Raw genomic sequence first — 14,875 nt, 5'->3', positions numbered from 1 at the left:
TTCAGTGGGGTCTCCAAGATGGCGTAGCAGTGCGGTCGTGGTTTTTTTCTGTGTCCTAGTGTAAATAGCCAGTTTCTGTTTTTTTTGGTCTATTTTGTATATATTTCTCAATTTTACTTTTCATTCTTTAACTAAATATACTTTCCTGCAACCCGCCTCACCCAACGTGGAAAGGATTCTATTATTTTTTTATAACTTTCATCAAGATCCTTAAGCTGAAACTAGTCTAGCTGCAACTGAATGGCTACTTGCTATTAGCCACCGTTAGCGTCTTCACCATTGTCCGTGGCCTACACTATCCACCAGCCAGCTCTAGCTCTAGCCTGGACAATTCGTCGGCCAGTCTGCACAGCGTGCTATCGACCCAGAGCATATCAGACTTTCTGCTGGAATCACTGGACCCTAGCGCCGGATCATCGCAACCAGCTAGCTGCAACCTGTTGTTGGCTAATTACCATTGCCCCATAGCAAGCACAAGTTAGCCTTGAGCTAGCCTCAGGCCCATCTCCCGGCTATCTACCTCTCTGTCAACCGGACGGGACCTCCTAGTGTTGACACTGAGCCCCGCCGATCCAACACGACTGGTTTGCAGACGAAATCGTCTGATGTGGTTTCAACAGGCTTCCCGTTGCGACGACCACGAAGATCCATCTGCTAGCCCAGGCCCGCTAGCACACGCAAACTACAACTGTGCTTCCTGCTAGCTGTGCTGAAGCACCAATTTGAACTGCTCTCGGACTCACATATTGCTGTTCACTGGACCTTATGATCACTCAGCTGCACAGCTGATGCCTGCTGGACTGTTCCTTTACACGGTACCCTGTCCTGTTTATTCTGTTTAGCCTCAGCCCAAACTTTATCGCTATTTTCAAGGACAGCTTTTTTCCATCTACGTAACATTGCAAAAATCAGAAATTTTCTGTCCAAAAATGATGCAGAAAAATTAATCCATGCATTTGTTACTTCTAGATTAGACTACTGCAATGCTCTATTTTCCGGCTACCCGGATAAAGCACTAAATAAACTTCAGTTAGTGCTAAATACGGCTGCTAGAATCCTGACTAGAACCAAGAAATTTGATCATATTACTCCAGTGCTAGCTTCCCTACACTGGCTTCCTGTTAAGGCAAGGGCTGATTTCAAGGTTTTACTGTTAACCTATAAAGCGTTACATGGGCTTGCTCCTACCTATCTTTCCGAGTTGGTCCTGCCGTACATACCAATACGTACGCTACGGTCACAAGACGCAGGCCTCCTAATTGTCCCTAGAATTTCTAAGCAAACAGCGGGAGGCAGGGCTTTCTCCTATAGATCTCCATTTTTATGGAACAGTCTGCCTACCCATGTGAGAGACGCAGACTCGGTCTCAACCTTTAAGTCTTTACTGAAGACTTATCTCTTCAGTAGGTCATATGATTGAGTGTAGTCTGGCCCAGGAGTGTGAAGGTGAACGGAAAGGCTGGAGCAACGAACAGCCCTTGCTGTCTCTGCCAGGCCGGTTCCCCTCTCCACTGGGGTTCTCTGCCTCTAACCCTGTTGCAGGGGCTGAGTCACTGGCCTGCTGGTGCTCTTTCATGCCGTCCCTGGGAGGGGTGCGTCACTTGAGTGGGTTGAGTTACTGACGTGATCTTCCTGTCTGGGTTGGCGCCCCCCCCCCCCTTGGTTTGTGCTGTGGTGGAGACCTCTGTGGGCTATACTCGGCCTTGTCTCAGGATTGTAAGTTGGTGGTTGGGGATATCCCTCTAGTGGTGCGGGGGCTGTGCTTTGGCGGAGTGGGTGGGGTTATATCCTTCCTGTTTGGCCCTGTCCGGGGGTTTCTTCGGATGGGGCCACAGTGTCTCCGGACCGCTCCTGTCTCAGCCTCCAGTATTTATGCTGCAGTAGTTTATGTGTCGGGGGGCTGGGGTTAGTTGGTTATACCTGGAGTACTTCTCCTGTCTTATCCAGTGTCCTGTGTGAATTTAAGTATGCTCTCTCTAATTCTCTCGTTCTCTCTTTCTCTCTGAGAACCTGAGCCCTAGGACCATACGTCAGGACTACCGGGCATGATGACACCCTGCTGCCCCCAGTCCGCCTGGCCTTGCTGCTATTCCAGTTTCAACTGTTCTGCCTGCGGCTACGAAACCCCTACCTGTCCCAGACCTGCTGTTTTCAACTCTAAATGATCGGCTATGAAAAGCCAACTGAGAGACCTGAGCCCTAGGACCATACGTCGGGACTACCGGCCGTGGTGACTCCTTGCTATCCCCAGTCCGCCTGGCCTTGCTGCTATTCCAGTTTAAACTGTTCTGCCTGCGGTTATGGAACCCCTACCTGTCCCAGACCTGCTGTTTTAAACTCTAATGATCGGCTATGAAAAGCCAACTGAGATTTATTCCTGATTATTATTTGACCATGCTTGTCACTTATGAACATTTTTGAACATCTTGGCATGGTTCTGTTATAATCTCCACCCGGCACAGCCAGAAGAGGACTGGCCACCCCTCATAGCCTGGTTCCTCTCTAGGTTTCTTCCTAGGTTTTGCCTTTCTAGGGAGTTTTTCCTAGCCACCGTGCTTCTACACCTGCATTACTAGCTGTTTGGGGTTTTAGGCTGGGTTTCTGTACAGCACTTCGAGATATTAGCTGATGTAAGAAGGGCTATATAAAATAAAATTGATTGAAAATTGATTGATTACCAGTTGTTGTCTTAGCTCTCTCTAATAACACCTGTGATTGCTTTATGCCTCTCTCCCATGTCAATATGCCTTGCCTATTGCTGTTTGGGTTAGTTCTTATTATACAATTTCACTGTAGAACCCCAAGTCCCTCTCAAACTGCCTAAAATAGTTCCTTTGTTCCACCCCCCATACACGCCGAGACCGGCTCAATCGGTGCCTCCAGTGATGCTATCTCTTTCATTGTTACCCAACGCTTAGGTTTACCTCAACTGTACTCATATCCTTTTCTGTACATAATGCCCTGAATCTTTTCTACAACGCCCGGAAATCTGCCCCCTTTATTCTCTGTACCCAACGCACTAGAAGACCAGTTCTTAAAGCCTTTAGTCATATCCGTATTCTTCTACTCCTCTGTTCCTCTGGTGATTTAGAGGCTAACCCAGGCCCTGCAGCCCCCAGTATCACTCCTACTCCCCAGGAGCTATCATTTGTTGACTTCTGTAACCGTAAAAGCCTTGGTTTTCTGCACGTAAATATCAGAAGCCTCCGTCCTAAGTTTGAGTTATTCACTGCGTTAGCACACTCCGCCAACCCTGGTGTTCTAGCAGTGTCTGAATCCTGGCTTAGGAAGGCCACCAAAAATTCTGAACTTTCCATCCCCAACTATAACATTTTCCGTCTAGATAGAACTGCCAAAGGGGGTGGAGTTGCAATCTACTGTAGAGATAGCCTGCAGAGCTCTATCATACTATCCAGGTCTGTGCCCAAACAGATTGAGCGTCTACATCTAAAAATCCACCTTTCCAGAAATAAGTCTCTCACTGTTGCCGCTTGCTACAGACCCCCCTCAGCCCCCAGCTGTGCCCTGGACACCATATGTGAATTGATTGCCCCCCATTTATCCTCAGAGTTCGTACTGCTTGGTGACCTAAATTGGGATATGCTTAACACCCCGGCCATCCTACAATCTAAACTAGATGCCCTCAATCTCACACAAATGATCAACGAACCTACCAGGTACAACCCTAAATCCGTAAACATGGGTACACTCATAGATATCATCCTGACTAACTTACCCTCTAAATACAGCTCCGCTGTCTTCAACCAGGATCTCAGCGATCACTGCCTTATTGACTGCGTCCGTAACGGGTCCGCGGTCAAACGACCACCCCTAATCACTGTCAAACACTCCCTAAAACATTTCAGCGAGCAGGCCTTCCTAATTGACCTGGCCCAGGTATCCTGGATGGATATAGATCTCATTCTGTCAGTAGAGGATGCCTGGTTGTTCTTTAAAAGTAATTTCCTCTCAATCTTAAATAAACATGCCCCATTCAAAAAATACAGAACTAAGAACAGATATAGCCCCTGGTTCTCCTCAGACTTGACTGCCCTTGACCAGCACAAAAACATCCTGTGGCGTACTGCATTAGCATCAAATAGCCCCCACGATATGCAACTTTTCAGGGAAGTTAGGAACCAATATACACAAGCAGTTAGGAAAGCAAAGGCTAACTTTTTCAAACAGAAATTTGCATCCTGTAGCACTAACTCCAAAAGGTTTTGGGACACTGTAAAGTCCATGGAGAATAAGAGCACTTCCTCCCAGCTGCCCACTGCACTGAGGCTAGGAAACACTATCACCACCGATAAATCTACAATAATCGAGAATTTCAACAAGCATTTTGCTACGGCTGGCCATGCTTTCCACCTGGCTACCACTACCCCGGCCACCAGCTCTGCACCCTCCGCTGCAACTTGCCCATGCCGCCCCCGCTTCTCCTTCACACAAATCCAGACAGCTGATGTTCTGAAAGAGCTGCAAAATCTGGACCCCTACAAATCATCTGAGCTAGACAATCTGGACACTTTCTTTCTAAAACTAGCCGCCGAAATTGTCGCAACCCCTATTACTAGCCTGTTCAACCTCTCTTTCGTAACGTCTGAGATCCCCAGAGATTGGAAAGCTGCCGCGGTCATCCCCCTCTTCAAAGGGGGTGACACTCTAGATCCAAACTGTTACAGACCTACAGTGGGGAGAACAAGTATTTGATACACTGCCGATTTTGCAGGTTTTCCTACTTACAAAGCATGTAGAGGTCTGTAATTTTTTATCATAGGTACACTTCAACTGTGAGAGACGGAATCTAAAACAAAAATCCAGAAAATCACATTATGATTTTTAAGTAATTAATTTGCATTTTATTGCATGACATAAGTATTTGATACGTCAGAAAAGCAGAACTTAATATTTGGTACAGAAACCTTTGTTTGCAATTACAGAGATCATACGTTTCCTGTAGGTCTTGACCAGGTTTGCACACACTGCAGCAGGGATTTTGGCCCACTCCTCCATACAGACCTTCTCCAGATCCTTCAGGTTTCGGGGCTGTCGCTGGGCAATACGGACTATCAGCTCCCTCCAAAGATTTTCTATTGGGTTCAGGTCTGGAGACTGGCTAGGCCACTCCAGGACCTTGAGATGCATCTTACGGAGCCACTCCTTAGTTGCCCTGGCTGTGTGTTTCAGGTCGTTGTCATGCTGGAAGACCCAGCCACGACCCATCTTCACTGCTCTTACTGAGGGAAGGAGGTTGTTGGCCAAGATCTCGCGATGCATGGCCCCATCCATCCTCCCCTCAATACGGTGCAGTCGTCCTGTCCCCTTTGCAGAAAAGCATCCCCAAAGAATGATGTTTCCGCCTCCATGCTTCACGGTTGGGATGGTGTTCTTGGGGTTGTACTCATCCTTCTTCTTCCTCCAAACACGGCGAGTGGAGTTTAGACCAAAAAGCTATATTTGTGTCTCATCAGACCACATGACCTTCTCCCATTCCTCCTCTGGATCATCCAGATGGTCATTGGCAAACTTCAGACGGGCCTGGACATGCGCTGGCTTGAGCAGGGGGACCTTGCGTGCGCTGCAGGATTTTAATCCATGACGGCGTAGTGTGTTACTAATGGTTTTCTTTGAGACTGTGGTCCCAGCTCTCTTCAGGTCATTGACCAGGTCCTGCCGTGTAGTTCTGGGCTGATCCTTCACCTTCCTCATGATCATTGATGCCCCACGAGGTGAGATCTTGCATGGAGCCCCAGACCGAGGTTGATTGACCATCATCTTGAACTTCTTCTATTTTCTAATAATTGGGCCAACAGATGTTGTCTTCTCACCAAGCTGCTTGCCTATTGTCCTGTAGCCCACCCCAGCCTTGTGCAGGTCTACAATTTTATCCCTGATGTCCTTACACAGCTCTCTGGTCTTGGCCATTGTGGAGAGGTTGGAGTCTGTTTGATTGAGTGTTTGGACAGGTATCTTTTATACAGGTAACGAGTTCAAACAGGTGCAGTTAATACAGGTAATGAGTGGAGAACAGGAGGGCTTCTTAAAGAAAAACTAACAGGTCTGTGAGAGCCGGAATTCTTACTGGTTGGTAGGTGATCGAATACTTATGTCATGCAATAAAATGCAAATGATTTACTTAAAAATCATACAATGTGATTTTCTGGATTTTTGTTTTAGATTCCGTCTCTCACAGTTGAAGTGTACCTATGATAAATATTACAGACCTCTACATGCTTTGTAAGTAGGAGAACCTGCAAAATCGGCAGTGTATCAAATACTTGTTCTTCCCACTGTATATCCATCCTGCCCTGCCTCTCGAAAGTTTTTGAAAGCCAAGTTAACAAACAGATCACCGACCATTTCGAATCCCACCGTACCTTCTCCGCTATGCAATCCGGTTTCCGAGCAGGTCATGGGAGCACTTCAGCCACGCTCAAGGTCCTAAACGATATTATAACCGCGATCGATAATAGACAGTACTGTGCAGCCGTCTTCATCGACCTGGCCAAGGCTTTCGACTGTCAACCACCTGGTTTCTCAAATGACTGCCTCGCCTGGTTCACCAACTACTTCTCAGAGTTCAATGTGTCAAATCGGAGGGCCTGTTGTCTGGACCTATGGCAGTCTCTATGGGGGTGCCACAGGGTTCAATTCTTGGGCCGACTCTTTTCTCTGTGTATATCAACGATGTCGCTCTTGCTGCTGGTGACTCTCAGATCCACCTCTACGCAGACAACACCATTTTGTATACATCTGGCCCTTCACTGTGTTAACAAACCTCCAAACGAGCTTCAATGCCATACAACACTCCTTCAGTAGCCTCCAACTGCTCTTAAACACTAGTAAAACTAAATGCATGCTCTTCAATCGAACGCTGCTGGCACCCGCCCACCCGACTAGAATCACTACTCTCGACGGGTCTGACCTAGAGTATGTGGACAACTATAAATACCTAGGTGTCTGGTTAGACTAAACTCTCCTTCCAGACTCACATTAAGAATCTCCAATCCAAAGTTAAATCTAGAATCGGTTTCCTATTTCGCAACAAAGCCTCCTTCACTCATGCTGCCAAACATGCCCTCGTAAAACTGACTATCCTACCGATCCTTGACTTCGGCGATGTCATTTACAAAATAGCCTCCAACACTCTACTCAGCAAATTGGATGTAGTCTATCACAGTGCCATCCGTTTTGTCTCCAAAGCCCCATATATTACCCACCACTGTGACCTGTACGCTCTTGTTGGCTGGTCCTCACTACATATTTGTCGCCAAACCCACTGGCTCCAGGCCATCTATAAATCACTGCTAGGCAAATCCCCGCCTTATCTTAGCTCATTGGTCACCATAGCAACACCCACCCGTAGTATGCGCTCCAGCAGGTATATCTCACTGGTCATCCCCAAAGCCAACACCTCCTTTGGCCGCCATTCCTTCCAGTTCTCTGCTGCCAATGACTGGAACAAATTGCAAAAATCTCTGAAGCTGGAGACACTCATCTCCCTCACTAACTTTAAGCATCAGTTGTCAGAGCACCTTACCGATCACTGCACCTGTACACAGCCCATCTGAAAATAGCCCACCCAACTACCTCATCCCTATATTGTTATTTATTTTGCTCATTTGCACCCCAGTATCTCTATTTGCACATCATCTCTTGCACATCTATCATTTCAGTGTTAATACTAATTGTAATTATTTTGCACTATAGCCTATTTATTGCCTTACCTCCATAACTTGCTACATTTGCACACACTGTATATATATTTTCTGTTGTATTTTTGACTTTATGTTTTGTTTTACCCCATATGTAACTCTGTGTTGTTGTTTTTATCGCACTGCTTTGATTTCTCTTGGCCAGGTCGCAGTTGTAAATGAGAACTTGTTCTCAACTGGCTTACCTGGTTAAATAAAGGTTAAATAAAAAATAAAATAAATAAAAATATCAAAAAAGTCGGATTTTGTAACCTAATACATCCGATAATAAGCACCAAGCTCTGTTGACAGAGCGGTGCAGCTTTATTGTAAAAACTTTAGTGGATTTTCATTTTGTAGTCCTCGTCTTCCAAGTTGTTTCCGCCAGTCGCAAATAGCAAAATTAGCATGACATAAGCTGAATTAAATGTAAAAGGCTTTGAAAAAAAGTTTGGGGTACGCTCAGTGCTCCGTTGGCATTTCACAGAGATACGCTTGTTTTTGTGAGAAGTCTTCGAAAAAGAACAGAAACGTCGCATTAATATGAACAGCGTATACTACAATATGAAAATACTACATGTCATGTCTCACCATTGAACTTTCTCAAATCCTGAGGACATTAGAGGTAAAATAGATAACGATTTTAAGCCTGTCAGGTAGCCTTAATGGTGCTTTCAAGACAACTGGGAAATCTGAAAAAAAGAGGTCAAATCATGACATCTGAGATCTTCAGGTCGGAGCTTTAGAAAAGAGGCTTGAGTACCCGACTTCGGCTGCAGTCCAAACACGTTACATTTGACCCCCTCAGCCCTCACGCTAGCCACTTTCCATCGGGAGAATCCCTGTCGAAACCAGATGCAGTTTGATTGCCATCTTAAGTCGAGGTCCAATTTACAAACGTTGCCCCCTCGTCCCTCGATTTAGCTCGAGGGAGCGAGTGAAGAACATTTTGACCACTTGTGGGGTTGATATGACCCACAATTCAATGCAAACTGTAGTGACGTGTCAAACTCCGATGGCCGCGAAGTGTCAAATTTAATCAACATGGCTGCATTTTCGGCATGTGAGACAAAATTATGAAACTAGCTTGCTAAAGAATATATATATATATATATATATATGGGAATGACGCTCAAATTGGCTTAGTCTCGTAGTGAGGAGCCTATAAAACGTAGCTAGCTTCATACATTTGTGGGAATTTTGAAATGTATTGGAATAAATGACCAAACTATAAAACTATCTAGCCAGCTATTGGTAACTGTCGCTAGCTACCTGACAGGAGTGGTCTATAGCTACGTTAGATTGCTAGGTACATTAATAGCTTTAGTTTGGTTGTTTTTAAGCTCAACTTCAAGATTTACACCAAGGACGTTGCCTCTCCGATCATCACTCTCCCTCGCTTGGGCAAGGGACATTTAAGGTATACTCGGATGTGACGATGTAAAAGGTTGAGATGTAATTGTCCATCAGTAAAGCAGAAGCAAAGGGGTTAATAAGAACAGTGGTTAAAAACAAAATGTCAAGAGTTGTGGAACAGGGAGAGAGAGGGAAGACACCTGTATAAGATCCAGGAAAAGGTGGGGGCAGGGAGGTCTTCAGGCCGAGAGAACAGGGAGGAAAGTGTAGTCACAAGGCTGAGACTAGGACACACAAGGCTCAATAGTACATTGATATTGGTGGGGAAACATCTGACTGGGAGGTGTGATCATTGTCTGGAGGAGATGGAGACAGTGGAACATGTTCTATTTCAGTGCCAGAAATATTTGAGGGAAAGGGTTCGATTGTTATTACATTTGAGGAGTAATGGGGTTGAAGAGCCGGGATTAAGTGAACTGCTTGGAAAATCTTCAGGGAGACGAGAATATTGGGTAGGATTTAGACCTTCAATGTCTCTGGTCCACACTCCAGTCCAGTTGGTGGCGGTAATGCACCTTAAAGTTGGTTGCCAACCGCCATATTAAATCCACAGAAGAAGACTATGTAAAATGTCATTCAAGGGCTGAGGGTTTAGGGCGGAGGGCTGTCTAGGTGATGGTTTGGAGATGGTTTGAATCGAGGAATCCGGAAGAAAGAGAGCGCGCTTGTTTGAAATGGAAAAGCGTCGCGGTAGCTATTGATAAAGAACAACATCAAGACGAAACAGCTGATTGATGCACTGTTGAGCGCTACATCCCGAGGGGTTCTTGCTGATTGTAGGGAGATTGTGAAAGCCGGTTAAATGGCGTCCCTAGACAAGGCAAGAACAAGTGGGGAGAACAAGTATTTGATACACTGCCGATTTTGCAGGTTTTCCTACTTACAAAGCATGTAGAGGTCTGTAATTTTTATCATAGGTACACTTAGGTATAGGTACAGATTCTGCCCGTAAACCGAAGAATCTATCACGACGGGATGGAATGCGTATGGTAATGAGCAGTAGTAGTTCCGGTGTTAGGGTTTTCATCACTGATTATTTGGATGTACCAAGATTGGGCGAAGAAGGTGTTTAAACTTCGGGTAACACTTTATTTTAAACCATTTATAAGGCATTTACAAACGGTTTGTTCACCATTTATTAATCATTACTTCCATATTTGTAAATGTTAGTAAGCTAGTTCTTCACAAATGTGTGTATATACAGTGGGGAGAACAAGTATTTGATACACTGCCGATTTTGCAGGTTTTCCTACTTACAAAGCATGTAGAGGTCTGTAATTTTTATCATAGGTACACTTCAACTGTGAGAGACGGAATCTAAAACAAAAATCCAGAAAATCACATTGTATGATTTTTAAGTAATTAATTTGCTGATCCATTTGTGGTTTCAGGGTGGGTGAAAACAGAGTTGGGTGCTGTGGAATTGGTGAGGGTAACCAGAAGTGGTCTAGTGATAATTGTTTGTTTCTCTGCTGGTCAGAGGGACGAGGCGCTCCATGTTAAACGAATGGGGGCAAGAGATTGTTTTGCTCTCAAGAAAAGGGCGCCATTGAAAGGAGTGATTACTGGGGTAAATGTGAAAGCTGACCAACTGAAGGGGAAGATTCCCGGTGTTTGTGATGCTCGTCGTTTGGTGCGACGCAGACAGGGTGGCGTGAGTGGAGAAACAGAAGAGTCATTGTCTGTTCTTTTGAGTTTTGATGTTGAGTCTTTGCCCGACAAAATGATGTTAGGATATATAAGTTATCCGGTACGAGCTTTAGTGCCGAATACATTACGTTGTTACAGGTGTCAAGCTTATGGGCATGTGCCAGCAGTGTGTAGGAGGGAGGTTCCTAGGTGTGAGAAGTGTGCAGAAGGGCATGAGACAAAGGAATGTGTAGCATTGGGGAATGTAGTGGTATGTGTTAATTGTAGGGGTGCCCATGGGGCTGGGGATCCGAAATGTCTGGTGTGAGAGAGGCAGCTTGAGGTTTCCAGGGTTAGAGTAGTGCAGACGTTGTAATTTGCTGAGGCAGTGAAGAAAGTAGAGGAAGATGGGTCAAGGGGGAGGGATCATGAGAGGAATGGTGTGAGTAGTAGATCTGTACCAGCACAGAGGGATAAACCAACAAGTGATATGTTTCAGTAAGATTGGATTTTTGGCATTTATAGCAATGGTTATCAAATGTACTGCAGGGATGGAACGTAAGATGCAGAAAATCAAGGTTGTGGTGGCAGCTGCAGAGGTATTTGGGTGTGCGAGACTTGACATCAGAAGAGTTACAGGGTGTGTTAAGTGGTGGTGTCCCATCCTTTCAGGCTGTTGGCCTGAAGTAGGAATAAATAGATTTAAATAGTGGAGTATGTGAGTGTAGTGTTAGATGGTAGGGTATTTGTTGTATTTTTTTAAAGCAAAGTATAAGGGAGTTATACTCCAGTCTAGTAGGTTGCGGTAATGCAACATTTATTGGATACCAACCGCCTTTAAACCTCATCAAGGCTGCCTACTTTTGTGTTTACATTTACATTACATTTTAGTCATTTAGCAGACGCTCTTATCCAGAGCGACTTACAGTTAGTGAGTGCATACATTATTTTATTTTTTTCATACTGGCCCCCCCGTGGGAATTGAACCCACAACCCTGGCGTTGCAAACGCCATGCTCTACCAACTGAGCTACATCCCTGCCGGCCATTCCCTCCCCTAACCTGGACGACGCAGGGCCAATTATGCGCCGCCCCATGGGTCTCCCGGTCGCGGCCGGCTACGACAGAGCCTGGATTCGAACCAGGATCTCTAGTGGCACAGCTAGCACTGCGATGCAGTGCCTTAGACCACTGCGCCATTCGGGAGGCTGTTTGGACTGCAGTTGGAATTTCGAGTTTGATGACAGTTCAAAACTATTTTTCCCAGTCGGAGTTAGTATTTTTCCAAGTTCCCAGTTGTTTTGAACGCCTTATAATTCTCGCACAGCATCCAGCCTAGCTGACGCGATTTAGTCGCCCTAATTTTGACCATCCTACAAGGGTAAAAACGCCAATCAATTAACGGATTATGATAGAGAGGTGAGGTTTGGACCATTGTTTTTCTTAGAGTAGACCTATTATCTACACAATTAACATTATTTTACCCATTGGTGAAAAGATGCCACTAACATGGGTGGAAAATGGCGTTTCATAAAGAAAGTGCGCATATTTTAAGTTTAGTTAAGGAGGAAATCGACGACTTTTGCAGCCTGAATGGAAAATGTTTTATGTAACAACCGGTCCACGGGGATTCTAGTGTATTGCGGGCTGCATGATTTGACTGTTAGAATGTGGCTGAAAGGGGGTCCTTGAGGCCCAACTTTTCTAGTGTTAATGACTCCAAAGACATACTAACCTGTGGGATGTGATACTTTTACTTTTCTTATCACACAACGCCTCGCAAGCCAGTTGCCCTTCGAGTCGATCCATTGATTCCCAGCGTACATTTTGACCAATCTGTCCGCCTCATTTGAAGGTACCGAGACCACGCAACAACATGTTTTTATACTCTTCGGCGAAGAACCACTCTCCTCTGTCACCGCAGAGTTTGAAGTGACCGCCTCGACGTCTGTGGATGGCATTTCTGTTGTCGGTGTCTCTCTTCTTGTATGGTCTGAAATGTTGTCTTGGGTGCCCTGGGACTCCTTCAAAATTTCCGGTCGATGTCAGTAATGGAAACACAAGAAACCATTGCTTTCTATGAATTGGCTAAAAAAGTTTCTTAGGTTAGCAGATCGAAAGGCAGTAGGTATATTGCTAACAGCAAAGTACATAGCCGAGCTGGATTCCGCCATGTTTATTTTTTGGTTGTTGACTCGAACGTCATTACGGAAGTGATCTAGAAGCCAGTCTTCTTCTTCGATGAGGGTTAACGGCGGTTGGCATCCAATAAATATTCTTCTTCTTCTTCTTCTTCTTCTTCTTCATCTTCTTCAGTGGGGTTTATCGGCGGTTGGCATCCAACGTTATGGTGCATTACCGCCACCTACCGTAATGGAGTGTGGGCCAGAGACAGGGATAAACTAAATCCTACCTGCTAACCCAGTTTCTCTTAAAAAAGACAACAAAATATGTGATACTATATCTAATGACGTTCTACTCAATATACTCTTTAAACTAATTTCCTGTATCCCCTTCTCCCTCATACTTAATCTCATCCTCTCTCTTTCCCTCTGATACTGCCCACACTGTAGCAATACATGCTCCACAGTCCTATCACGCTTAGTGTCTTATTCAACTGGCTGTGTCCCACCCTTAATCTTGTAAATATAGCCTCCTCTCTTATGTCCCTTCCTGCCGTCCTCCCCTCCCGTTTCCTCTGTACTTGAAATAAATGCCTTCCCTTAATATTTACATTCCACTGCTCCTGCCATCTCTGCACCATCACTGTATATATCAGTATTTTTGCCTCTGCCTTGCTCATTGAAACTTCAACATCAACATCCCCACTACTAAGTGCTTGTTTAGCCTGTTCATCTACTGCCTCGTTCCCCTCCACCCCCACATGGCTGGAACCCAAGTAAATCTTATCTGAATACCCATCTGTTTAATCCTGCAATTGGTTTGTAGCACCTCATAAAGCAGGTCTTGTCTGCTACGTGAGCTAAAGGACTGGAGACTCATTAACACTGCACATGAGTCAGAGCAAATAACTACTCTGTCTGGCTTAGCTTCCTCCACCCACTGCAAGGCCAACAGTATGGCCATCAGCTCCGCCGTATATACAGCCAGATGATCTGTAATACGTTTCCTGACTTCCACTCCACATTCCTGCACTACAAATGCTGACCCAGTACGTCCTGTCCTTGGATCTTTTGAACCATCTGTGTAAATGGCCACAAAATCCTGATACACAGTTTCCAGACGTCTCTTAAATAAATCAGTTGGATCAACACCCTCCCTATCTTTCTGTAGTCTCTCCAACACTTCTAGATCAACTACTGGAGGCGGGAGTAGCCATGGTGGATTTACAGGAATAAATACCTTTGGACTAAACTCCCTTCCATACAGCCCCATCTCCTTCGCCTGGGTATTACCCATCCACCCAAAGCTCGTGTTCTGTCTTCGCTCATGTTTCCAGCATGCCTGTAAAATCCCTTACCCAGGATGAGACACCCCATGTCCCTGTAGGTTGACCCAATAATTCATTGCCAGCTGCTGTCTCCTAATCTGCAATGGCATATCCCCCATCTCAACCTGTAATGCAGCCACTGGGGACGTTCGAAACGCCCCACTACATATTCGGAGTCCTTGCCCCTGTATGACATCTAGCCTTTCCAGTGAGGTCCGGGCTGCCGAACCATATGCTATACTTCCATAATCTATTACAGATCAGATCAATGCAACATACATGGTCTTCAATGAGGAACGCCCAGCCCCTCCACTCCTTCCCCGTCAGACAGCGCATCACATTTAGCACCTTCTTACACTTTCCCACCACTCTCTCAATGTGTTCTGCCCAGGTCAGTCTAGTATCAAAGTATACCCCAAGGAACCTGAAGGACCCCACCCTCTCCAAGTTTCTCCCATATAACCTCAAGCATACCTCATCTCCCACCTTCCTCCTGGTAAAGAACACTGTTTGAGATTTCGCTACAGAGAACCTGAATCCCCACATTAGTGCCCACCGCTCTACCTCATCAATTGCTTCCTGCACCTTCTTGACTATGTATGGCACATTTCTTCCCCTCTTCCATAAGGCACCATCATCTGCAAATAACGACCTCCCTATATCCGGCTGTACCTGAGAGTAAA

The 14,875-nt window shown here is 45.4% G+C and overlaps 1 protein-coding gene across 2 annotated transcripts in view; it reads right to left on the bottom strand.

Moving 5' to 3' along the window:
- The window catches only part of LOC311139399 (G patch domain-containing protein 3-like), a 35,788-nt gene extending 22,827 nt beyond the window's left edge, over positions 1 to 12,961 (bottom strand). Inside the window, exon 1 of one of the 2 annotated variants that reach the window (XM_084174269.1) lies at positions 12,477 to 12,961. In XM_084174269.1, the coding sequence (XP_084030395.1) occupies positions 12,477 to 12,702 (226 nt within the window). In that variant the 5' untranslated portion in view covers positions 12,703 to 12,961. The remainder of the gene's footprint in view (positions 1 to 12,476) is intronic. The other variant, XM_084174270.1, reaches the window with a different exon arrangement.
- Between the last annotated feature and the right edge of the window lie 1,914 nt (positions 12,962 to 14,875).

This window comes from Coregonus lavaretus (genome assembly GCF_964263955.1).
Source record: "Coregonus lavaretus genome assembly, chromosome: 13".
NCBI classification, from domain to species: Eukaryota; Metazoa; Chordata; class Actinopteri; order Salmoniformes; family Salmonidae; genus Coregonus; species Coregonus lavaretus.
The sequence above is the reverse complement of the archived record's forward strand: the minus strand, read 5'-3'. Positions and strand labels throughout refer to the sequence as shown.